The 25,366-nt window shown below is 46.0% G+C and overlaps 6 protein-coding genes across 9 annotated transcripts in view; 3 read left to right on the forward strand and 3 right to left on the reverse strand.

Moving 5' to 3' along the window:
* Positions 1 to 53: 53 nt before the first annotated feature.
* LOC135340929 (U11/U12 small nuclear ribonucleoprotein 25 kDa protein-like) lies at positions 54 to 1,133 on the forward strand. The gene is made up of 4 exons (XM_064537351.1): positions 54 to 262; positions 483 to 588; positions 798 to 872; positions 983 to 1,133. Exons 1-4 carry the CDS (start codon positions 64 to 66, stop codon positions 1,056 to 1,058), a joined length of 456 nt encoding a protein of 151 aa, XP_064393421.1. The 5' UTR covers positions 54 to 63; the 3' UTR covers positions 1,059 to 1,133.
* Positions 1,134 to 1,210: 77 nt separating this feature from the next.
* On the reverse strand, positions 1,211 to 2,738 carry LOC135340923 (bridge-like lipid transfer protein family member 1). Of its 2 annotated transcripts, none has more exons than XM_064537346.1 (2): positions 1,757 to 2,738; positions 1,211 to 1,544 (listed from the first exon to the last, which is right to left on the reverse strand). In XM_064537346.1, exons 1-2 carry the CDS (start codon positions 2,571 to 2,573, stop codon positions 1,234 to 1,236), a joined length of 1,128 nt encoding a protein of 375 aa, XP_064393416.1. In that variant the 5' UTR covers positions 2,574 to 2,738; the 3' UTR covers positions 1,211 to 1,233. The 2 variants fall into 2 exon arrangements, with proteins under 2 accessions (XP_064393416.1, XP_064393415.1); XM_064537345.1 differs by having other exon boundaries at positions 1,211 to 1,559.
* LOC135340934 (proteasome subunit alpha type-7-like) lies at positions 2,465 to 3,641 on the reverse strand. Its single transcript, XM_064537360.1, has 4 exons — positions 3,434 to 3,641; positions 2,979 to 3,230; positions 2,745 to 2,898; positions 2,465 to 2,542 (listed from the first exon to the last, which is right to left on the reverse strand). Exons 1-3 carry the CDS (start codon positions 3,494 to 3,496, stop codon positions 2,863 to 2,865), a joined length of 351 nt encoding a protein of 116 aa, XP_064393430.1. The 5' UTR covers positions 3,497 to 3,641; the 3' UTR covers positions 2,465 to 2,542; positions 2,745 to 2,862.
* The window catches only part of LOC135340909 (bridge-like lipid transfer protein family member 1), a 29,050-nt gene continuing 6,688 nt past the window's right edge, over positions 3,005 to 25,366 (reverse strand). Inside the window, exons 15-34 of one of the 2 annotated variants that reach the window (XM_064537329.1) lie at positions 25,197 to 25,337; positions 24,670 to 24,855; positions 24,086 to 24,289; positions 22,600 to 23,714; positions 19,487 to 22,340; positions 18,906 to 19,181; positions 17,792 to 18,054; positions 17,202 to 17,455; positions 16,971 to 17,044; positions 16,697 to 16,840; positions 16,202 to 16,478; positions 15,790 to 15,941; positions 15,110 to 15,509; positions 14,474 to 14,756; positions 13,155 to 14,071; positions 12,602 to 12,908; positions 12,139 to 12,296; positions 11,490 to 11,921; positions 10,310 to 11,104; positions 3,005 to 3,143 (exon numbers count right to left, since the gene is read on the reverse strand). In XM_064537329.1, coding sequence (XP_064393399.1) covers positions 3,130 to 3,143; positions 10,310 to 11,104; positions 11,490 to 11,921; positions 12,139 to 12,296; positions 12,602 to 12,908; positions 13,155 to 14,071; positions 14,474 to 14,756; positions 15,110 to 15,509; positions 15,790 to 15,941; positions 16,202 to 16,478; positions 16,697 to 16,840; positions 16,971 to 17,044; positions 17,202 to 17,455; positions 17,792 to 18,054; positions 18,906 to 19,181; positions 19,487 to 22,340; positions 22,600 to 23,714; positions 24,086 to 24,289; positions 24,670 to 24,855; positions 25,197 to 25,337 — 9,246 coding nt within the window. In that variant the 3' untranslated portion in view covers positions 3,005 to 3,129. Of the gene's footprint in view, positions 3,144 to 9,422; positions 9,976 to 10,309; positions 11,105 to 11,489; positions 11,922 to 12,138; positions 12,297 to 12,601; positions 12,909 to 13,154; positions 14,072 to 14,473; positions 14,757 to 15,109; positions 15,510 to 15,789; positions 15,942 to 16,201; positions 16,479 to 16,696; positions 16,841 to 16,970; positions 17,045 to 17,201; positions 17,456 to 17,791; positions 18,055 to 18,905; positions 19,182 to 19,486; positions 22,341 to 22,599; positions 23,715 to 24,085; positions 24,290 to 24,669; positions 24,856 to 25,196; positions 25,338 to 25,366 lie in introns of those variants that run through there. The other variant, XM_064537327.1, reaches the window with a different exon arrangement.
* On the forward strand, positions 3,646 to 8,412 carry LOC135340916 (uncharacterized). Of its 2 annotated transcripts, XM_064537338.1 has the most exons (6): positions 3,646 to 3,780; positions 4,875 to 5,367; positions 5,432 to 5,592; positions 6,475 to 6,657; positions 6,822 to 6,966; positions 7,114 to 8,412. In XM_064537338.1, exons 2-6 carry the CDS (start codon positions 4,878 to 4,880, stop codon positions 8,268 to 8,270), a joined length of 2,136 nt encoding a protein of 711 aa, XP_064393408.1. In that variant the 5' UTR covers positions 3,646 to 3,780; positions 4,875 to 4,877; the 3' UTR covers positions 8,271 to 8,412. The 2 variants fall into 2 exon arrangements, with proteins under 2 accessions (XP_064393408.1, XP_064393407.1); XM_064537337.1 differs by lacking the exon at positions 3,646 to 3,780 and having other exon boundaries at positions 4,595 to 5,367.
* Positions 8,483 to 9,644, forward strand: LOC135340930 (U11/U12 small nuclear ribonucleoprotein 25 kDa protein-like). The gene is made up of 4 exons (XM_064537352.1): positions 8,483 to 8,709; positions 8,917 to 9,022; positions 9,227 to 9,301; positions 9,411 to 9,644. The coding sequence occupies exons 1-4, from the start codon at positions 8,514 to 8,516 to the stop codon at positions 9,484 to 9,486; spliced, it is 453 nt and encodes a 150-aa protein (XP_064393422.1). The 5' UTR covers positions 8,483 to 8,513; the 3' UTR covers positions 9,487 to 9,644.

Below are 25,366 nucleotides of genomic sequence, written 5' to 3' on the forward strand. Positions count from 1 at the left end.
TTTTCCCATTGAACCCTGACCTTTCACAATAATTAATTATTGCTGATTCAGCATTTTGCTGGGATGGAGGAGTCCATTAAAAGAAGCTCTCATAAAGTTGTTGTGGAGCAGGCTAAGAGACTATTGTGTGACCTGTTAGCTGACCCCTTCCTCAGTGACATCTCCCCCACGGCCACTCATGACGAGGTGGCCTCACAGCTCTCCCTGGAGCAAGGAAGGGCCATCACTGTGCATGTGAGGCGGTTTGATGATCAAGTACTTTGTAAGCGTATGAATGTGTGTGTATATATAGTCCATGTAAGATGTAACCAACCATGAATTATCCAAGTGAGAGTGTGTGAGTGAGTCAGTGCATGCTTTGCAATGTGCATTTGCACATTGCGTGTATGTCATTTTTTTAGAATTATATTTGCGATAATTATAAGACCAACTAGACAACGCACAACTAGCTGTGTGTTAATGAATGTGATGTTATATTCCAGCTGTGATAGTGCTCCAAGGTGCAACGGTGGGTGACCTCATACGTACTGTACAGAGGTCGGTGATGAAGCAGCTGTCACTGGCCGACAGGACCACACCCATTAGTTGGTATGCATGGCTGTAGCTTATTCTGTAGAATCCCCTTATTGAGTGGACACATTTTGGGGTACATAGTTTTTCCTTTACTTGATGAGTGGTTGTTTTGTATTCAGACTGTTGATTTGTGTCCTGGCCTCTATGTATTTATCGTAACTAGCCTTTCTTTATGTTTCAGAGATGGCTACTGTAATTTGTATTTAATATCTACTGTTTTACAGGAGGTCTGTATGGAGGAGGTATGCATTGTCCACTGGGCAGACATTGCTTAGCAACAGAAAGGCTAAGTTAGTCAGGTAAATTTCTTATAGTTTTTCCTGGCTGCATGAATCTTATTACACTACCTCACTAGCTGTGCTAGTACTAATGTTATAACCAATGGCTTCATTGTCTTCCTTCTATTCAGTCTGGGGATTGGTAATCGTTCAGAAGTGCAGTTTGTCAAGAAACTGAGACTAAAGAATGGCCAACACAGACACTAACATTTCCAATTAATAATTTATAAACTTTCCACGATACTTTCATTTCATCACATTAAATGAATAATTTTATCAAGAGTGGCTTATGTTATATATACAGCATTTAATTTGAATTGATGACATGAACAATTAAGTGCAAAAATTGTGTTATTAATTTAACGAATTGAAATTGGTTCAGCTAATGGGATGGTGGAGATGAGGCTCTGGATATTTGCTGAAGTTTCTTAGTAGCAGTGATTTTAATTAACAGTTCCATAGCGTTAGCAACCACCATGTCTAGAGGGTCCATGGCAACTCGCTGTATCCACTTGGGGATGGTGGTTTGTGCGTGCTTGAATCCCAACCTCTCTAGTAACCAACTGATGTGAGGGTTGAATTGTCCCGTACCAGCACTGGATAGGAGACAGAGGTGAGGGTCCAACTCCCAGCACACACACTCAAAGTTGCGGAGCACTGGTGTCGACTTCGGAGGTGATGTGGGGGCGGTGTCTGTGGATTCGGGATCTGAAAGGGAGGGAGGGGGGGAAAGAGAGAATAATGTGAATAAGGTCGACATAATTATGCACTAAGTCTCTGAATATAAATGCTGTAAAGCAACAACAGAGGCTGGTGGTAGAGCTGGGTTCTTAAATTGGAGCTTTCTCAGCACTATAAGTACTAGCTATCATCACGTACTGTGTCGTATTACATGTCATACATACCCGTGTCCAGGGTTTGAGGTGTTTTGTGTTTCTCCAGATACTCAAGGTACGTCTTCACTAGGTCGTGTAGGAACAGATAATGATCTACATTCGTGGCAACGGACACACCCCTCGCAAATTTTGATGTGAGACTACACTCGACAAGTGGTGAGAATTGTGGCTCCTTGCCTGACAGACGAGTTCTTTGTGGCCAGAAATGGTCAGTCACTAACTCCATCCCAAAGGCAGGCACAAGCAGTATGGATTGAACGTTGAGTTTCTTGCTAAGTCGAATCAAAGTTGAGGTATCCCTGCTATAGCTGTCAGGGTGTAGCTGGGCGTCAATGCAGGCGTAGTTGAGCCAATTTTGTGTTGAAGTACCCACAATGGAGGGCAGGCGCATGTGACCAGCTGATACTCGATATATGGCCGCCAATTTGTCCAGTTTCTCGGTCTCGTCCCAGGGGCTGTGGCCTAGCGAGAGGTGGACAATTTGCTGACATGTTCTCACTTGTTTGGTGGGTAGAACACCTGACCCTGACTCAGTCAGTTCTGCCAGCTGTCCTTTACTCAGTCCGGGGATAGCCTGTGTGGAGAAGCTGGCACTAATGGTGTCAATATTGAATACTGCCCATTCCGTCTCTCTGAAGGAAGGGCCGTGGAAACAGACGAGGCAAAAGTTGTCACCAGAGACGGACATCTTTGCTCCGAGGGAGACGGTATGAAGACCTCCGGCTGGTGTGTGTAGTCCCATGGTCTCCACACTCCCCACACGCATTGCCCACAGCCAGTGGTGTCTCATGTAGCCTGAGGGGAGGGGGCAATTAATACACATCATAAGGATTCACAGAAAAGGGCTTTCACAGAAGACTATGCCACTAAAAGTAGAGATGCAAGATTCTGGGGCAGCAGCTTTTTATGTACATGTAAGTGAAACTAGCCATAACTGGAGAACAAAGACTTAACCAAAGTTCAACTACTAAGAATATAACTTTAACTTAGTGCTTACCAGTAACGTAAGTAACGAGAATGCTTTGTACTGTATTCACCCAATTTTAAGGCGCCATTCCAAAAGCTACTTGGACATTTCGCCATCATTACAGCATCATAACTATAAATCAGTTGTTTTATGTACATAGTCTCTGAAGCGTAGTTAGTGGTGCCTAATAGAGTAGTCAATATACAGCAAGCTAATACTCAACCAAAATCTGACAAATCTCACCCAGGTAGCCATTATCCATACCTGGCAAGTAGTAGCAATGTGTCTAGTGATGTACTCGACAGTGACTGGGTCCTCCACGTTGAGTATATGGCTCTGACACTCTACCCTCGCCTTGTTCACTAGCACTCGAGCATCAGCAGTGAGACCAGCAAAGGCCAACGCCACATGGTCGTCAAGGACACAGATCTTACGCACTGTATGAGCATCTTGAAGCTTGGCAACAGCTCTCTTCTCCACAGCCAGCACAACTGTATCCTCACCCCTCACTGCCAACTGGACAAATACACGGCTCTTGAAATAACAATTTGGTCAAAAATTAATCCAGAAAACAAGACTTAAAATACTAAAATAGTTGAACAATCAGCCGTAACGATTGGACAAAGGAGTGCGCTATCATGCATATACATATGAAAACATGTGTGTGTGTGTGTGTGGGGCCGGGGTGGGTGCTTTAATATACATGGTTATGTGCTTACAGCATGCAGTGGAGCCTTTCTTGACTGCCTCTTGTGCATACTCCACTTGAAACAGGTGACCATCTGGAGAGAAGACGGTGAGTGCACTGTCCTATTTACCACTCATGCTTGCAAGATCTTCCTCTAGCTCTGTAATTTACAACTCAGCACATGGCCTTAATGGAGACCACGCCTAGCTTTCAACTATAAACTGGTTGACCGCAAAAGGGGCGGGGCTGGGTGAGCTCTAAATATTAACCAGTTCAGTTCTCACGTGTCTCATGTTCTCTAGCTCTAGCTCTGTTCTAGATCTATAGTTCTATGCTGTGCTGGTCTTTTCAAGCTATGTCCACCAAGCTACCCATTATGTAAGTAGAATTATCAATGTAGATGTAGAATGAAACATAAGAATTAATTTAGGTCACTCCATGATCCAAGTGATACTCTGGTTTCCAGGGGCGTAGCTACCATTGTTTCCTGGTTGCCCAGAAACCCCCCCAGGATCAGGAGCTGCTGAGAAAATTGGGCAGGGCTCCCTATAATTGAAATCATGCAGCCCTGCCCATCTTTTCACACGTGGCTGCAAATCAATAATCAGAGCAGCATTGTGAAGCGTTTCAATTTGGCTTTGTCTCAGCTAGTTAGTCTCAGCTAGCTAGCTACCTCAAACAAAGAAGACCAAGACTTAAGTTCTAGATCTAGTATCAATCCTGAATGCTCCAGTATTCTCAGACTCAGCTCTAAGCACAACTTTATTCAGGAAGTGTACAAGTTTAGAACAATCTCAGCCACATGAAACCTCTCAGGTAAATGACATTTAATTGTTGCTCAGCTAGACTAGCAATACACAATTGGCACCTGCATGCCTAGTATGTTACGTCTATAGCTAGCTAGCTTCTCACAAACATGTAAAAAAGTCATGAACAATAGTCAATAACAGTAGGTGTGCCCCAATCAAGAGGGTGTGGTACCGGAAGTGGGTGTGGTCACAAAAATTTCGCGGCGCTGATTTTTCTGCAGAAACCCCTGTCTCAAAAGTCTGGCTACGCCCCTGGGTTTCTGGTCCTGAAGTTTTTCTAATTGCATGCGGGCGGCTCTTGTCATTATCAATTTCACCTCACCTCATTATTTTGCAAATGTTTTGTACCACATGGACCATTCTGCGCATGCGTAGTAGAAATAATGAGATTACTTTGTCAAAAATAAATAAATAAATAAATAAATAATGAGATAGAAATCCAGATAGCTATGAATATAGACTGATATGATGCGGGCGGTGGACCAGAAACCAGAGTATCACTTCGAGCAGTGTAGTGGCCTTATATAGGCATTATATAGCACAATCCATATCATATCCATTCTGTCACTGTCAGTGTGTGTGTCTCTCATGCACACACTCTGTCTAGTTTATTAGTGTTGAGTAGATTCTCAGTACACAATGTCTGTTTCCTCACTATTGCAGGTAATGGATGCTCCGAGTCCCATTGAACCATCACCTCGTTACGATACATTCTCTACTGCAACTGATGGACGCCATTACTATTGGAGGGGGCTTGGTCCAAGACGAGGGTCTAACATCATTGCTGTGTATGATCCAAGCACTGAGCTGTGGAGCCTCTTGCCCACCACTGGACCTCTACCCCCTGGAGAGTATGGTGGTTGCTCTGTTTGTGTAGGTCGTTGCCTGTACACCTTTGGTGGTCATGATGGGTCTTCCTACTTCAATGACATGAGCAAGCTTGATCTGGATACTCTCCAGTGGACCAAAGTTCAAACCTCTGGTAGTCAGCCTATGAAAAAGGCTTTATGTGAACTTGTCCGGGTGAATGAAAGAACTCTGTGCTGCATTGGAGGATACGGTATTGAGGGCACCACACAACCAGGATCAACATTCACCAGACACACTGATGGACGTGGATGGACAAATGAGTTTCACTTCTTCAATGTTGAAAATGGTAATGCTATCCCTCCTGGTTTACTACTATCCTTTTGTTATTCTATTGACCCTAACTTCTCCAGGTGTCTGGTCGTCTCCTGAGCTCATAGGCGAGAGACCTCCTCCCTGTACTGGCTTCACCTTCACCATGGTGGACCAGCACAGGGCAGTCCTCTTTGGAGGGCGCCAATCTGGTCGTGATGGTAGAGTCAATGACGTCTACCTATTTAATTTGAGGGACATGGTAAGTTAGTGAAATATTCATACACAGCTTAACTAGAGCACTAAAGTGCAAACCCTCGGCGGGCTGGTGACATGATTAAGAAACCAGAAGAGTGATAATTATGATGTATGACTGAGCTGTCTAGCATGCACAGCAACTCAGCCTCAGGAGCAAGAAAACAGATGTTGAGTTTTTAGTGGTACATACCGTATAGCGGGTAATTTTTGGGGGACAAAATATTCGTGGTTCAGCAATATTGAGACATTTCGTGGATAATATTTTCGTGGTTGCTGCTTGGATTGTAGGTAAAGGTAGGCAAGGTCGCTTCATTCGTGGGTAAAATATTCGTGGTCAGACCTCCAACCACGAAAACCACGAATATTTTGCCCCACGAAAATTACCAGCTATACGGTATATAGTTATATGCACTGTGGATCACAGCAAAGAAGCTTGGAGTCTCAGAGAAGTATGGAGTAGGTAGTGTATGGAGTAGGTAGTGTGCTACAGAGACAGCAAGCCAGACACAATTATAGCTTTCTATTTAGCGACCCTTTTCCATTGTTCCTGTTACGGGATCACTTCAACTGTAAATACGTAGGGTGCCTCGAATAAAGGCCGTGTGTAGTAATAGCTAGCTGCCAACGTGTAAGTTCAAGATTTTTAGCTTTTGCTCGCTTTTATTCGACAACGAAGCTTTAACATCAAAATCTGTTAAATTTAAAACTACTACCTTGTTGTGTTGAGGCTATCCATGGTACAAACACAGTGCTATCGCATCCAGGTGAGTAGACTCAGAATACACAGACAGACAGACAGACAGACAGACAGACAGACAGACTGACTACTATAACCCGTGGCGCCGCGGTGCGCCTCGGGTTAATGATGTGTGTTCACTGTGTGTAGGAGGTCACTAAGGTGAAGCCAGTACAAGGAGAGCCATGGCCAGTGGGGAGGTCAGTCCATGCTGCCTGTTGTCTCAACTATGACCAGGACCACCCTCAACTACTGGTGTACGGAGGACGGAGTAGTGACAAGACACTGGGGGACATGTGGACACTTTATGCTGACACTGTCAAGTGGACAGAGGTGAGGATGGTGGTTTATGTTTCAGCCTGAGACTAAGTTTTAACATGTAAACAATATTTTTATGTGTCTCTGACTTATTGCGTGGGTGTATGCTACACATGTACTTTGTACCACCTATAATGCATATCAGCAGTCATTGCCTTATTTACATTTTGTACCTCCAGGTGACACCTGCGTCAATGACACCACGTCTCCTCCACTCCATCACTGCCACCAGTCTGGGACCAGGACTCACTGAGGTCCTCGTGTTTGGAGGCTCTCGGGAGCTGCTAGGAGATCCCATTGCTGAGACCACCATACTGAGATTTGGTGAGCAGCTACAGCTACTTAATCTGACAACTATCTACTGTATAGAGCAACATTTTCGAGGGCTTCATTTTGTCGTGGGTTAGCAATCCTACACGAACATTATGACAATAATTGTGTATGCATAATTACATTTGTTCCTTCCTACAGAGTTGACTGGACCCTCAGCGTCTGTTGCTGGACCCTCGGCTGGGAAGTGGGCTCTCGTGAATGTGGCCCACAACGACACTAGAGGCTCCGCCCAGCGACTGAGTGAGAAGAGGATCAAACAAGCAACTGCTCGTGCCTCATCAGTCAGTGAGACCAGCGACCACTCCTCTCAAGACCGGGTGAGGGCTCTGGAACAACAGTTACGAGCAGCAGAGCAGAGAGAGCACGACACTCAACGTCGCCACCAACTACAGTTGCAAGAGAAGAATCGAGAATTGACTACGAAAGATCATGACGCTGAGAGGATAAACTTGGAACTGATTGCTGAAATTGAACGACTTCAAGAAGGCCTCCAAAGGTCCGACAGGAGAGCCCAGCTGGCAGAGGAGCGAGCAGAGGGTCTGGAGACTCAGTGGGTGGTCCATCGCGAGGAGATCACAATGACAGAGAGACAGCTCGGTGGGGGAGGATGGGGGGTCGTCAAAGTGGCCAAGTTCCGAGGAATCGAGGTGGCAGCCAAGACACTGTACGAGCAGCTCACTTCTGTTTATTATCGACGCATGTTTATTCGTGAGATGAACATGGCGGCTCGTCTGCGACACCCACACCTGGTCCAGTTCATAGGAGCCACGCTGGAGGGGGAGATGATCATCCTGACAGAGCTCATGGTCACCAGTCTGAGGAGGGTGCTGGAGGGAGGTCGTATCTCACGTGAACACATCCTCTCCATCTCTGTGCAGGTCTGTCAAGCCCTCAACTATCTCCACCTCATGCAGCCAGACCCAGTGATCCATCGTGACATCAGCAGTGCAAACGTCCTCCTCAACCCTATACCCAATGGCCGCTGGAGTGCAAAGGTCACAGACTACGGCTCAGTGAACACCCTGCGAATGTTGAACACTGTCAATCCAGGGAGTCCTGTATACGCTGCCCCTGAGGCCGGTAACCCGTCCCTCCAGTCAACCAAGATGGACATGTTCAGTCTGGGGGTGCTCCTGATCGAGATATGTTCTGGCCAGTTTCCGAGCCAGGAAGAACGCGAGAGCTTATTCCTCACCATCCAAGACCGTCAGTTCTCTGACATCATCAGTCGCTGTATCGATAGAGAGAGAGACAATCGACCAACCGCTCGACAACTGTTGAATGAACTACAGTAGAACTGCACTAGATAGATAGTTTTGTTCATCTACTAAATTGGAGTTGTTTTTTTTACGTTGTTGCATTATAATTATCTCAAATTATGTGTTTTTGTCATTGTTTTAGCCAAGGCATAAATTGATATTGATTGAGAAGAGACAATACTGGATAAAGGGGGTGGGGATGGTGGGTGAGATATAATTATTGCTGATTCAGCTTTCCCATTGAACCCTGACCTGTCACAATAATAGCATTTTGCTGGGATGGAGTCCATTGAAAGAAGCTCTCATAAAGTTGTTGTGGAGCAAGCTAAGAGACTATTGTGTGACCTGTTAGCTGACCCCTTCCTCAGTGACATCTCCCCCACGGCCACTCATGACGAGGTGGCCTCACAGCTCTCCCTGGAGCAAGGAAGGGCCATCACTGTGCATGTGAGGCGGTTTGATGATCAAGTACTTTGTAAGCGTATGAATGTGTGTATATAGTCCATGTAAGATGTAACCAACCATGAATTATCCAAGTGAGTGTGAGTGTGTGAGTCAGTGCATACTTTGCAATGTGCATTTGCGTGTATGTCGTTCTTAGAATTATGTTTGTGATAATTATAAGACCAACTAGACAACGCACAACTAGCTGTGTGTTAATGAATGTGATGTTATATTCCAGCTGTAATAGTGCTCCAAGGTGCAACCGTGGGTGACCTCATGCGTACTGTACAGAGGTCGGTGATGAAGCAGCTGTCACTGGCCGGCAGGACCACACCCATTAGTTGGTATGCATGGCTGTAGCTGATTCTGTAGAATCCCCTTATTGAGTGGACACATTTTGGGGAACATAGTTTTTCCTTTAATTGTTGAGTGGTTGTTTTGTATTCAGACTGTTGATTTGGCCTGGCCTCTATGTAATTATCGTAACTAGCCTTTCTTTATGTTTCAGGGATGGCTACTGTGATTTATATTATCATACTCTTTTACAGGAGGTCTGTGTGGAGGAGGTATGCATTGTCCACTGGGCAGACATTGCTTAGCAACAGAAAGGCTAAATTAGTCAGGTAAATTTCTTATTCCTAATAGATGTGCCTGGCTGCATGAATCTGCTACCTTACTAGTACTAACATTATTATAACCAATGGTTTAATTAATTGTCTTCCTTCTATTCAGCCTGGGGATTGGTAATCGTTCAGAAGTGCAATTTGTCAAGAAACTGAGACTAAAGAATGACCAACACAGACACTAACATTTCATTCATTCCACGATACTTTCATTTCATCACATTTATCAAGAGTGCACTATGAACTCTTGTTATTATACAGCATTTTGAATTGATGACATGAACAATTATAATTATTATGTGCAAAAATTGTGTTTTAATGATAAAAAAATGTTTGAAATTGGTTCAGCTAATGGGATGGTGGAGATGAGGCTCTGGATTTTTGCTGAAGTTTCTTAGTAGCAGTGATTTTAATTAACAGTTCCATAGCGTTAGCAACCACCATGTCTAGAGGGTCCATGGCAACTCGCTGTATCCACTTGGGGATGGTGGTTTGTGCGTGCTTGAACCCCAGCCTCTCTAGTAACCAACTGATGTGAGGGTTGAATTGTCCCGTACCAGCACTGGATAGGAGACAGAGGTGAGGGTCTAACTCCCAGCACACACACTCAAAGTTGCGGAGCACTGGTGTCGACTTCGGAGGTGATGTGGGGGCGGTGTCTGTGGATTCAGGATCTGAGAGGGATGGGGGGGGGGAGATAATAATCACTAATGTGAATAAGGCCCACATAAGTATGCACTAAGAAACTGTCTCTGAATTAACATAATTATTATGCAGAGGCTGGTTGTAGATGCCAGAAAGGTTCTTAAATGGGAGCTTTCTACGAAAATGTAAGCACAGACCTGTCTATACATTCAGCACTGATACTCATTTAACTATAGCTCCTAGACATTTCCAAATTAGGTACCAACATGCGCTATATAATTATAGTAGGAATAGAGGCCAGTCTACGTACATTCATCAAGTACAGTATATCGTATATTGCATGTAATGACACATCATACATACCTGTGTCCAGGGTTTGAGGTGTCTTGTGTTTCTCCAGATACTCGAGGTACGCCTTCACTAGGTCGTGTAGGAACAGATAATGATCTACATTCGTGGCAACGGACACACCCCTCGCAAATTTTGATGTAAGACTACACTCGACAAGTGGTGAGAATTGTGGCTCTTTGGCCGACAGACGAGTTCTTTGTGGCCAGAAATGGTCAGTCACTAACTCCATCTCAAAGGCAGGCACAAGCAGTATGGATTGAACGTTGAGTTTCTTGCTAAGTCGAATCAAGGTTGAGGTATCCCCGCTATAGCTGTCAGGGTGTAGCTGGGCGTCAATGCAGGCGTAGTTGAGCCAATTTTGTGTTGAAGTACCCACAATGGAGGGTGGGCGTGTGTGACCAGCCGATACTCGATATATAGCCGCCAATTCGTCCAATTTCTCGGTCTCGTCCCAGGGGGTGTGGCCTAGAGATAGATGGACAATTTGTTGACATGTTCTCACTTGTTTGGTGGGTAGAACACCTGACCCTGACTCTGTCAGTTCTGCCAGCTGCCCTTTACTCAGTCCAGGGATAGCCTGTGTGGAGAAGCTTGCACTAATGGTGTCAATATTGAACACTGCCCATTCCGTCTCTCTGAAGGAAGGGCCGTGGAAACAGACAAGGCAAAAGTTGTCACCGGAGACGGACATCTTTGCTCCGAGGGAGACGGTATGAAGACCTCCGGCTGGTGTGTGTAGTCCCATGGTCTTCATTAGCTCCACACTCCCCACACGCATTGCCCACAGCCAGTGGTGTCTCATGTAGCCTGAGGGGAGAGGGCAATTAATACACATTACAATGTACGTATTTTGGATTCACAGACAAGGGCCACTAAAACTAGAGACACAAAACTCTGAAGCAACAGCTTTTAATGTATATATGTAAGTGAAACTAGCCAACTGGAGGACAAAGGCTGAACTGACGCTACTTTCTATTCAGAACGTACAGTTCCTATTAACCATACACGTTTATCTCTAGCCTCCTCCCCTTTAGCCACACCCACCTTTATCTCTAGCCTCCTCCCCTTTAGCCCCATTCACCTTTATCTCTAGCCCCCTTCTCTTTAGCCCCACCCACCTTTATCTCTAGCCTCCTCCTCTTTAGCCCCACCCACCTTTATCTCTAGCCTCCTCCTCTTTAGCCCCACCCACCTTTATCTCTAGCCTCCTCCTCTTTAGCCATTCTCTTCTGCTCTTCCCTATAGGCGTGCAGAGCTTTTGAGGCAGCTGACCCTGCCGGCAACATCAGGCTAATGGTGCGCTCACTGCGTCGTTTCTGTTGCATGACAAACTCGTACATTTTCTGCACCATATTGAACAGACTCTTCGTGGTTGAGCGATGAATTGACAGCTGTAGTTTGTCCCACGAGAAGTGGGCCAGGATCTGCACACTTGCAAATTCAGAGGATTTCCCCGTTGGGTCCAAATGTAGCCCCTCCCACGAGTCAGAGAGCTCGAGGTTGAGTCCGTTGGTGCGCGCCAGGAGGCTACAGGAGCTCATGTAGTCGACACGCCCCTCTACAAGCTCAAGGGAGGCGGAGCCCTTGTGCACGGGGACACTACCAGACACACTCTGGGTGGTCACTGTGTGTGTGTGCGTGTGTGTGTGTGTGTGTGTGTGTGTGTGTGTGGGTTAGGTGTGTGTGGGTGTGGGTTAGGTGTGTGTGGGTGTGTAGGTGTGTGTGTGTGTGTGGGGGGGGGGGATGATGAACTGCATCTGCAATACATGTACACTGCCATGCATACAATTTCGATTTGTATCTGAAGGTACACAATCAGACACTTGTATACTCTGACTCACCACGAGCCTGAGCCCCGATCATGAGGATATTTCCGGCAATGACTCCGCCCCTCGCATCGAGTTCCCCTTTTTCTAGTTTCCCATCCATCTCGAGTAGTACCAACTCGTTGTGCTGTACGTCACAGTGGGCTTCACAGCGGAACTGGGTCACTAGGAGACTGTAAAGAGGGTGAAGAAAAGTTGTGATTTTTCAGGTTGCATATTAGTATTAGTAATTTTCTGTAACCTGCAATCTATAAGTGCACAATTGTACATGTAGTAGCTACAACGAGTAACTCTGAAAACGAAAGCTCTAGACTTTAATTGTGAATAAAAACTACATGTAGCTTAGACTAAGAGAGGAAACCTGTGAACGTGGACTCCAAAAAATAAGGAGATCGGAATTAGGACTCAACCAAGTCCTAACTCAGTATATATGAGCACAGAGGATGGCGGGGGAGGTAGTCCCACAAAGTCAACTCACTCAGTATTGCCCATGACCTGGGCCACGTTGGTGGACACTCTCAGATCATCCACGTTGGCAGCTACCACAATCACAGCTGACAGAGTATCGTTGAGGTCCACCACGGCACTAGGTTCCTTCACCTCTCCACCCGGAGTGGATGGGATCTCGATGCTAGCCCCACCCACTTCTTCGTGAGACTTCTTCTTAGTGCCGATAAAGAGAGACTCTACTAGAGAAGTACGATACCAGTAGCGTCTGAAAGCTGTGATGTCATTGAGTCTCCTCATGTCATAACCTCCCACTACACTTGCTATGTCCATGACAACTACATGGGGGGGAGGAGGAGTTAATAGTGTAACAGTATAAATGGGGACAGAAAATATTTCTTTTACACAATTATTATCAGGCACACATTGGATGGTGTTTTGAACAGTGTACATTTGTATCTGTGCATATGTATGTGTACCTATAAAACAAACCTCTATGTACGTACGTATATAAAAGTCACCATATAATAATGCCAAAGAAACTACATGTAAGTGCCAAGGCAACCACAAATACTCAAACTCACCTGACACCTGTAGTTTACTGCTGGGCACGTAATCATCGACACTCCGAGCAGTGTTACTCAGGTGGGGGGAGAGAACACTCCTCCGACTGAAGTGGATGAGAGCCTGACCAAGAGTGAGGCTCAGTGCTTCCTTCTTCTCAAGACCCAGCTTACTCTTATGACCAGACATTGGCGGAGCAAACAGCTGCAGTGCAAAGGTCGTGAGACATCCGGTTATATACAGGTTGTTGAACATGAGGATCTTGTGTGACTGTCCTCGCATGCCGGACCCTGACCCCACAGGGGAGGTGGTGGTCTTATCACTCTCATGGTGTTGAGGAGTGAATAGAGAGAAAGAAATAACGAAATTGACGTCTGGGCTCTGAATGACACACTCCACCAGAGACTGTGGTTGGCAGGTCAGGTGCATCGTGGACGGTTGTATTTGGAACGCTAGAGTGACGTCCACCGGGAACGAGAGGGGCCAGTTATCGCTAGAGGGGATGGGGTCAGATTCGTCTTCACTCTCAGTGCTACTGGCAGAGGAGCCGGAAATAATGGTGGCAGCAATCGTTGGACGAGCCACTTGTTCGATAAACTCTAACAGGCTGGGAGACAATCTGATTGGCTCCGGGAGGGAGGCTATGACGGCTGATATTGAGAGCACCCCCTTTTTGACGGGTAGAAGATGATCAGATAAGAGGTTGGCGGGTGGAGAGTGTGATGGAGATTTTGGAATGGGAGCATTGGAATAGGACCTTCCGACAATGGACTGGTAATGAGCTTTGACGGTGAGTGCTGGGATCAAGATGACTGATTCCACAATCGATGGGTTATTATAGCTCTCCGAGGGATTGCCACGCAGTCGACTGTGTGGAGTGTAGGGACTGTGCATGCCAGAGATGGTGGGTAGGGACATCTTACGCTCCATCGATTGGCTGTGTGGGTGTGTGTGTGTGTGTGGGTGGGTGTGTGGGGGGGGCATGGGAGAGAAAGAATGATATCACAGCATGTATATATACTCACATGTACGCAACTGTTAATACTTTAGGCTGTGACTTTACTTATTACTTATACATGTATATATGGAGAAAAAAATCAGTACAACCAAGAAGACCGATAGGTGGCCTGCTAACATATGCTATATGAAGACTTTATTATAGAGGGTGACCTGATTTCACTGAACCCCTTATTTGCATATACTGTACGTTACCTAATGTATGTGTGTGTGTGTGTGTGTGTGTGTGTGTGTGTGTGTGTGAGTGTGTGTGTGTGTGTGTGTGTGTGTGTGTGTGTGTGTGTGTGTGTGTGTGTGTGTATGTGTGTGTGTGTGTGCCCACCTTTCCTCTGTTCGTAGTCTCACAGCACCATAGTCCACGTTAATCGTCACGTCAACCTCTACATCAATAGTGGGCAGAGTGAACCCCTCATCTTCTTTGTTGACCACACCCACTTCTTCCGTATCAGAGAGGTCAAAGGTATCGTCATCGTGGGGGGTTGGCGAAGAGCCAATATATTTCAACCCAGTGACATCGGATTTGAATCGTTTGTGACCTGGCATGGATTTTATCCGTCTTCTCATATGAGTGGGTGAGGGGGTGGTGTCGCGGAGGTCAGAGGACTCTATAGAATTAATGAAGATACATGTAGGTATTAGAACAGAAGATTTCAACGAATGCTTGTGCAAGCTCAGCAATACTGCCTCGGGGTAAATCTGCAGGACTGTGTCCCTGTACATGTATGTGTATATGTCTGTGTATTCCAGCGTGTAATTAACTGCTTAATGGTTGTAATGAGACTACAATTTTTACAGGCTTTTAAAAACCACATTTTCTTGATTTGCAAAAGGGTAGTTTTGCTGTTCCTTACTATTAAATAGCCTCACATTAGAGCGCTATAAGCATTTGGTAGCCAAAGCTGCACTGCCAGAAGCAGCCACAAGCTTGAACATCCACTGAACTACTAAATGTACTGACCTTGGTGGCTGAAGAGTTGTTTTCTGACAACCTGTGATATCCTACGTCCCACGGACCCTCCACTGGGGACTTCCCCTGTTTCCTGGGGGCGGGGCGTGAACCAACGAGACATGCTTCTATTGGCTGGACGAAAAGTTCGTCTCATTGCTCTAGCAAGATCGTCTTGTAGAAGTTTAAGAGCTTCTTTCTCCGACTGAAGCATTTCCGGTGATACTCCCTGTGTCTTGAGATTCTGTAGTTTGCGTGTTTGCTTCGCCAACTCCTCCTCCAATGTTACTATGTAATTGTCTTCATGGCGATGAACCACAGACTTGGAGCGACGATGGTGAGGTAGTCCAGCGACTGATACCGGTCTTCGTAGCACCCGATGGCTGGACGAGATTCCAGTGGAAGATTGGGTCTGCGAGAAAAAAAGTGTAATGTTTCAGGACAGTGCATGTAGATGGCAACTTAGTAAAATCCCATAAATAATTATATACATAGACCGAGGGGACTTGTCTATTCCACCTATTTATTGGGCGCCTAAATCTAACGAATCAAGTCCACTCAATTTTTGCATCTTATACTCAGTCATCTAATAATAAAAGCTAACTTTAGATGCGCCATTAACGGTAGTTTCAGTTTTTAATAAAGTTAGTGGAAATTGTACAAACGGTTCAGAGTATATAGCTATAGGTTACCTTGGAGATCTTGGATCCATCGCGGTCAGTTCCTATCATGGTGATGGTTCGCACAATGGCGGAGGTGTGACGACCAATGTCAGTGTTAGCGTTGACATCGATACCGGACATGTCCCATTGGAAGGCCCACAGCAACTTCTCCCCCACAGACACTGCATGGTGGGGGGTATACAGTGTAGAGATAAAAGCCTACACTACATCTACTGGGTTAGGGTGCATAGTAGCTATACATACATGCACCAGTGCACAGTGTCTGTAGATGGCCTAAGGATGAATTGAAAGCATGTTGCTTAGAGACAAGTATGTACTTACTGAGTTTAGCAAAGTGCTCACTTGTTAGTGTGTAGTGGTACATATAAGATTAGAGCTACTGAGACAACTACATATCGAGCACCCTCTCCACTGTACATACCTTGAGGGTCCGTCTCTGACACCCTCTTCTGATTAGCAATGCACAGTCGGAAGGTCCCGTGATTAATGGATCCACAGTTGGCAAACTTGTGTTTGCGAGGGTCCAAAGTCCAAGTCTTGTGACGGAGATAAAACTGATCGGCAAAACGGATGCAAAATGTTTCGAAATTTCCGGTGCTAGCTATCTTGTGACTGAGGTTAAGTTGGAACTGCATCTCTTTAATCGTGATGACTAGAGCGGGAAATGATTGGGACTTGGTGGAGTGGGGGGTGCTAGACTGTGTGTGTGTGAGGGGTGGAGTGGGGAGTGCTAGACTGTGTAGGGGAGAGCGGTAAAATTTACATATAACAAAATGTAAGCCTACAGCCTTATGGCCCGACGTTCAAAATAGATATATAGGTCAAGGAGCTAATGATGCATGAGCATATGCAGTTCTTAACGCTTAATCACGGGACACAGTACAGCATGGAGGATTATATGTGGGTGTGGTCTAACCGTAGGTGTGAGAGGCATGCACACGCCCACATCCGAGACAGTCAGCTTCACGAGTCGTGGTTTAGAGAAGTCAATAGAGGGAGTCTGCAATTGAGTGGGTCTATGCTGTATCCTCTCTATGAAGGCCTCTGTGGCCGCTTGCACCTGAGAGGGAGAGGGGGGGGTCACATGATACAAGCATGTACTAATATGCTGATCGAAGCATGAGTTAATAGTAGAATAAACCATAAATTAAAATCGAAATTATATTATCACATGACAGTCACATGCTCACCTCAGCATTGAGTTGCTTCCTCTCATTCTGCCAGTAGTTGTACACACTATTACAGTTGAGCCAAAATAGAATACCTGCATATAATTATACAAATAAAAGTAATGAACAGAGAAACAAACTGTGGTTGATACTTGATACTTCATATGCCCCTCCACACACACCACTAGTGACCCCCTCCACACACACCACTAGCGACCCCCTCCACACACATCACTAGCGACCCCCTCCCACCTTGCTCAAAAGCTGATGACTGAACATAGAGGTGAGGATTGAGAATAGAGATAGCGAAGGTATCCACGACAACGGGCGAGTCAGGCACCTCCCCTTTCTCCCTCTTCCCAGCGAGGTTCTGCACTGTGTTACGAAGTGACACTCTCATCTTGAAGTAGGCCAGCTCCAGCAGCTCATCATCTGGCTGGTCCTGGAGGATGCCTAGGGCTGCGTTGACATCAATGTCCACTCGCCCCATCACATTGAACCGGCTCCTGTGTGTGTTGTGTGTGTGTGTGTGTGAGGGTGTGTGTGTGTGTGTGTGTGTGTGTGTGTGTGTGTGTGTGTGTGTGAGGGTGTGTGTGAATGTGTGTGTGTGTGTGTGTGTGAATGTTGTGTGTGTGTGAATGTGTGTGGGTGTGTGTGTGTGATGTGTAGGTGGGTGTGTGGGTGTGCGTGAATGTGTGTGTGTGTGTGGGGAGGGAGGAGAGGAATACCAGAAAAAACTTTCAAATGACGACAATACAGTTAAAGCTGAAGAGATACACCTCCAAAATTGTACACAACACATACGTACAGTAGTCTAAGAGTGAAATTTCTTTATTCTTCACCTGGTCATGGAGTCTCTTTGTAGAGTGGCTGAGCTGTTGTTAGCCGAGGCATTGACAAGATTCATCTCAATCTTGCCAGTGGAGAACCTGATGGCGGTGGAGAGTGGGGTGGAGATGGTCACTATTATCCCAGAGAGGGAGAGATGACAGGACTCAAGGAATGATAGCACCTCGGGACCCTCCTCTTGCTCTGGTTTGATTGGTCGCGTCTGAGGTATCGAGTCGTCAAGGTGACTGAACAGTTGGATGAGGTCATTCACTTCCTGAAGGGGGAGAGTGTACATGCATCAGTGTCAATGTACGTAATCTTAGACTAAGATAAATGTACCGGCATACAATCATTAAATAATTTATTAGTGATGCTTCTCTATTCTTGGTGACATTATATTGCAAGCACTACACAATGAAGTCTCTCACAGGCACACTGCACAATGAAGTCTCTCACAGGCACACTGCACAATGAAGTCTCTCACAGGCACACTACACAATGAAGTCTCTCACAGGCACACTACACAATGAAGTCTCTCACAGGCACACTACACAATGAAGTCTCTCACAGGCACACTACACAATGAAGTCTCTCATAGGCACACTACACAATGAAGTCTCTCACAGGCACACTACACAATGAAGTCTCTCACAGGCACACTACACAATGAAGTCTCTCATAGGCACACTACACAATGAAGTCTCTCACAGGCACACTACACAATGAAGTCTCTCACAGGCACACTACACAATGAAGTCTCTCACAGGCACACTACACAATGAAGTCTCTCATAGGCACACTACACAATGAAGTCTCTCATAGGCACACTACACAATGAAGTCTCTCATAGGCACACTACACAATGAAGTCTCTCACAGGCACACTACACAATGAAGTCTCTCACAGGCACACTACACAATGAAGTCTCTCACAGGCACACTACACAATGAAGTCTCTCACAGGCACACTACACAATGAAGTCTCTCACAGGCACACTGCATTATTAAATGTACATTGTAACTGTACTCTGCAGTCATACTACATTGTACGTGTACGGTACACCCACCCACCCACACACACACCCCACACCCACATACACACTAGTATCCCTGTGGCGTACAGTACCTTAATAAAGCTGTTCTGTAGCACGAGCAATTGGTTGAGCACGTCCGTAGTGATATCAATCACCACCTGCTTCACAGATAGCTTGAGACGTACACTGGGGATCATGGTACGTCTTGACCCCTGCACCGTCCCCCTCAGGCTGAGGTGTGGGAGGGAGCGCAGAGTGAGGTCATCTTTGTGGGGCCCTCGGGGGGAGAAACGGACCATGTGATCACCCACACTCAACTCAAACTGGATCACGTCCGTGGTCTCTACTTGGACCACTACTGGAGTCACCTGAGACGGAATAGAATCACATGACAGCATTATAATGGAAACTCACAGAGTAGAATGCAATTGCTACGTATATAAAGAATAAATCGTTTCAGAACTCAGAACCAATAGGACAGCTACTTTAATGCAATCTTACTGAACATATATCCCAACTGTGATTTTAAAAGCCAGACACCTAGGTCCCAAATGAACAGTTTGTGTACAAAACAACCCTGAGCAAGGCCACCTCTGTACAACAGTCAACACATAGCACTATCTTATACATGTACATGTACAATGTATATAGCACACAACAATATTCAACTCACGGTGTATGTGACAGTGAGAGAGGGGAGGGGGGAGAGAACGATGGATGTCTCGTCTACACTGAAATGCACAAACCCCTGAGGAAGTTTTGGGGGCAGTTTGACGTCGGCCATATTCACGACTGGGGCCGAGGGTGTTTCTGGTTGAGTATTCTCACTCTTGGCAAACACGTCTTGATAGATGGCCGTGAAAGAAGGCATGAGAGCTTGATAGCGTCGATGGATGATCACTGGTGATTGGGGCACGCTAAGCTCCACCCCACGCACCTTCACAAGGCATCGATAAGTCGGTAACTCCATCCCTCCACACACACACCCACACATCCCAGCAGAGACGTAAACCGGTTGTGCTTTAAACGACAAAACCTCCGATTCTGGCAGACCTCGATCACTCAAAACAAGAGAGCTCTTTTGAATAGTGGCCGCTGCTGACAAATACAGCTCCTCCAACTCTTTAGTAGCCTTTCTCACATCGACACACCCACTCACACCCTCCACCAGTACACTCGCTCGTGTCGTTTCAATCTGAACACCCGCCTCGAAAGCTTTGATTCGTAAAAGTCCATACACGCTAAATAACACTTGTGAGGAGGGAAACGAGAGGCATCGTACCACAGAGGAGGTGGGGTCTTTAGCAGCGGAGACCTTGGGGGTCATAATAGAAGCAGAGTTTTTGAGGTCGAGCACTTTCAGAGAGTTATCCCTAGTTGCACGTAAACTGTCCGGTGTGTCAGAACCAACAGTGTCCGATAGTGCCTCAGTGTACGTGGGATTCTCCATCGCTATGGCAATATCGTCGGACGTAATGGAGGAGGAGGGTGATTGTGGGCGGAGCAATTGTCTCGTTGGCTCTTCCTGGGGAGACGGAAGTTTCGAGGTTGATGGGCTCTGTACGGTAACCAGGGGCGATGACACATTGTGTGGATATTCATCTTTGACCTCTTGACTGTCGACAATGGACGCAACCATCTTAGTAAAGGTAGTAATTCTCGAACTAAAAACAGCGCTTTCGTCGAGTAATTCAAATGGTTGTCGTGGACGATTAGTTTCTGGACAAGGAGTTGCTAGATTGTCCTCTTTGGATATTTCCATCAATCTGGTCACATAACTTCGATAGCGAGCTGTTTCCATCATGTGACGTCCAAGTTTCAATAGGGGTGTGGTCACTGTTACGGAAATCCCCTCAACACTTATAATGCAGTTTGATGACAAATTGATTTTGGCACTCGGGACGTCTTTTGCTGCCGTGTTGCTAGGTAACAGTAAGAGGTGTGGCTCGGAGGGTGTGGTCTCTGTAGTGTACTTCATTGAGCTTCGTACATCGATGTGCTTTGTGATGAGTACGGGGGTGTCTATGTGACGAGTGTGAGAAGTGTTGAGGTGTGAGGGTGACGTAACAAACACGCTGATCTCCTTCAAAGCCACACCCACTTCCCCTAAGAACAGATCCTTATTGTGACACACTGGGCGTAGTTGAGGGGTCACTTTCAAACCAGCCTCGGTCAACAAAGGCAACATGGCCTCCCTCAGAGCCAGAAGGGAAGGTTGGGTACTTCTCATGAAAACTGGTTCGTAATCAATGTCTCTTAGATCGAAGAAATCAGCGGCCATAGTATTGGGAATAGCCAGTTCTGACGGAGAGGGGCTAATACTCATGTAGCCAACACTTCCTGTTTCAGAGCGGCCATCTTGGATGGGTGGGTCACATGACAGGCACTTGTGGTCGTCCTCTTCGTGCTGTGAGTACAGACGAGCAGAGATGGCCAGTAGAGTAGCCACTAGTTCACGCTCGAGTGGTTCTTTTTTGTCTTGTGGTACGAAATTTTCCGTAAATGCAGGGATAGTCTGCCAAAGTTGCTGCAGGCAAGCGAACAAAACACATCGTCTGAGAGCAAGCGTAATATCGGAATGAACGGGATTGAAATATCGTTGAGACAGCATCGAATTTCTAGCAGCATTTGCAATGATTGTAAGCAAGACTCTTCTATCACGAGATGCTTTATCACTGAATAACGTTCCAACCAATGAGGGTACGCCCCCGACATGTACCCGCCACGCTTCCAACGCCTCGTACAGTACAAGCAAGTCCAACCCTCCAGTAACAGGGCCAGCAATTCCCATGTGGGTAGAGGCAACTTGTGACCAAACCCTCGGCAACATAACATCCACCATAAAATGATTGTTTTTTGATTCCACGGCATGACTCGGTGACACGCTGCTCATGTTACTATACTGATGCACATGACTCCATTCCAATATGGCATCTTCGTGTACTTCAGAGCTGAGTAGTTTTGCTACGAATGTTAATCCACTGTCCTTGAGACCAGCCTCCAGTAGTGTGCACACAGTGAGGTCCTTCGCAGGTGAGAGCTCAAATGACAGCTGGCTTTGACCGGGGGAGAGGGTCAACAAAGTTTTATTTGTGTCGGATTTCGGAACAAGGCAACAAATTGATGTTTGTAGGGTTTGTAGGTTCACGCGTCCCAGTATGTCAACACTGCTTAAGATTCTCTTGCTGGCTCCACCCACTTCCTTTGATGTTTGGAAAAGGGTGTGGCATCTCAGGCCGGAAATGAAAATGTTTATCAAAGTCATGTGACGAGTGATTTCTTTCAACGTCATTCCCGTTGGTATTTGATTTGTTTTTTTTGGTACTTGAAATAGTTGTATCGCCAGCGAGGACTGCGTCTCCATGGTAACAGAGAGGTGAAGAAGTGGGTGGGGCGGTTCAGGGGTGTCAGATTTGTGTAGCTGTGTAAAGTGGTCTCGTAGGGTTGCTAGGCAACTGTGTGAGAGATTGTCCATTATGGCAAGGTGACTGCGTGTGTTGAACCAATAGTGGACTGACTCCAACAGCCTGAGAGGAGAAAAATAGAAATATTGAAAGATAATAATTATTCGATTACCATGAAGAAGGTTCAACTGTGATTACTATGTATTATGTACAGTGCAGTAAACCTCCCGACCACGAGTGCATAGCTTTGGGTTAGTTACTGCATGAGCAATGCCAGATATTGGCTTAGTAGTAAATAGTGGTTGACAGCCTGACGGCCCGAGACAATAAGTACAAGACAATAATTACTACATGTACATGTACGCACAATACTTATTGTTACCTGTGCAGCATGTTGGAGGCCATGGGGGTGAGCACTGCCCTCACTATACCCTCCACACTCACACTCAGGGAGAACGTCGCCAGGCTATTCTCATTATTCTTTTGAGGCCGGACACGACGACGAGATCGTTCCTTTGTTCGTATCCCTGTGCCTCGGGGCGTTATCAACGGTATCTGTCCCTCATTACACGGACTCAACTGAGGTACTCGCAGGAGCAAGTATTCCTGATTTGCTGTTCGCTTGGGAGTGTTCTTCGGATGAAGAGCAGCACCGTCTGAGCACGACCGTTTAACTGGACAATGGAGAGGTTTGTCCTTTTCCTTGTTTGATTGTGTGTCCATACGAACTCTCAGTCGTACATCGTCGAGTTTGTGGGTGTGGCTTACATCCTTGTATGTCTCCAGGTTACTATCACCGTCGTCGATACTATCACTCAGATTAAGAGGAGGTGGTTTGCTCTTCACTTTACTAGACGCAGAGGTCAAATTCTCAAAACTAACGAACTCGAATTTCTCCTCCAGAAGTAGAGACGTTAGACTGGAACGTGCAGAAACAAAAGAGTCGTCATCTGCGTCCGACACGTAAGAATACGGTCTGTCAAGGGTTAAACTCAGAGCAGTGGGCACAGTGTATCTGTGTTGGTAGTGCTCCAGTAGCGATTTGTGTATCGTCTGTAGACAGTCGATATCTCGAATGGTGTGGCCCAACAGACTACTCTCCAGAGATTCTAATCCTTTAATGGTAATCTTTGCATTGTACACTGTACAGTCGTTCTTGCCGCGGGTCAAAGGTCGTTTAATGAAGCTGTCCTGAAACATACAAGCCCCCCAACATCCACAGTTGTCACTGGTAGTATCCCATAGAAACCATAAACGTTTAGTGTTTTTGTCGGCTAGTTTTAGAAAGTCCATTTGCCTCTGAGGAACGCAATCCAAAGGCTCTCGCAAACTGAGATCTCCCGAAATTGGTCCAAGGTCCAAAAGTCCGCTCTCTACAAGGCAGTCGTCGTCCAGGGGTGCAAAGGTCGTTACCGTAGCACCGTGGAGTTGAAACGATAGTCCGAGTGTCTCCATTTCAGAGTGGAGGGTGCAAAACCCGAGGTCAAAACCAGGCGTCTGTATGGGAGGGGAAAGCTGATAAGACAGTCATAGTAGACACACATGACATGACTGTACTAGTGGAGGATTTGTACGTGAGTCTGTACACATACATGTATGATTTACAGCTATAATACACATGCAGTATTTGACCATAATTATTGGAAGCACAATATTTACGCTACAGCAGCAGTGCTGGTGGCAAATGGCTTCATAAACGTAGTACGAAAGCTACATTACGCATATAAAGCTACATTACGCATATAAAGCTACATTACGCATATAAATTGTATTGTACTGTTCCTTAATTAAAAGGGACAACGAATATGAGGACTATTTGAAGTGAAGACAAGACTTGGTGGAGAACACGCCATGGCATTATGTCTCACCTGTATCCTAGTTAGTGCGTCACCATCAGCAACAGCGAGATCCCCCTCTTCAATCATGAAGTGGAATAGTTTGTACTTGATCTCCTCTGAGATTGGCTCAATCTTTGGCTCGATGCGATCTCCGTCAGGGGCCACTTGACAACCATCTCCGAATGAGGCAGTATGGGAAAACACCGTGACAAACCAGTCCAGAGCTGTTGCCAACTGGAGGGAAGAAGACGATGGTCAGCTGTGAATAAACTGCTTGCTTTTTTAATGATTCTCACAGAAACAAGGACTTAAACATTTAGGGCGACTATCCACTTAAGGAGACTATCTTTAAAAGCTTATAACTTGAGTGGATGTATGGTCCTATTTTAATGGTAATTTCTGTACGTATAAGCCAATAATTATGTCAAGCGGTATATGTGCTTCAAAATGTACTAAAACGAACACTTCAAACTTTTCGAGAAGCTGAAAGCAAGCTCTATCATACGGCATGCTTAACAAACTTGTGTTGATTGGGCTGAAATATGCCAGATTATTGAAAGACCACAACAGTTATGATTACACAGCACAAACACATCCTAACAACACATGCCTACCTGTAGTGTTGAGACGGTGCCTGTAATCCTCTTAATGGTGAGATTAATGAGCCATGCGTACTCCACTCTCTCCTCACACAGCAGCTCCGTGAAACCATGGCAACGGAGGCTGACCCCCGACACAATCACATGACCTAGCTCGTTGACACTGCTGAACTCTGTTGACCTTCTTAGCGGCTCAGGGACCTAACAGAAAAACAAAGACAGAATGATTAATATACTTTGAGCATACCACCTGAAAGAGCTCTTTTAAAAAATTGGACCATTTAAAGACCCGACTCTAGTACAGACAACGTATGCTGCCTATACATGTACGGATAATAATAATAACTATATATGCACCTCAAAAACAAGAAGCTAGTATTTAGAGAAATTGCCAGGGGGTATAATAGCCCATGCATGCTGTTTCTTTGAGAATCTGAACGCATGCAATCACTCTCATTATTTGGCCTAACTCCGTACTGACTGCTTCAGAACCAAACTCAATACTTTCTCACTCGGCAATTGGTAGTGTAGCCCCAACGAACCTTAGTGGGCACGTGCACGGAGATAGGCTCCACCTCCAGCCACACCATCGTCTCTCTGTTGGTGTACTCCACTTTCACACCCACCTGTTCCGTCACCACAGAGGGCAGGGGGAAGTCCTTCGGCCAACCCTCAGGCAAATGCTGAGAATGCATATGGAGCGAGAATGCAT

This window comes from Halichondria panicea, chromosome 9 (assembly GCF_963675165.1).
Source record: "Halichondria panicea chromosome 9, odHalPani1.1, whole genome shotgun sequence".
In the NCBI taxonomy this organism is placed as follows: Eukaryota; Metazoa; Porifera; class Demospongiae; order Suberitida; family Halichondriidae; genus Halichondria; species Halichondria panicea.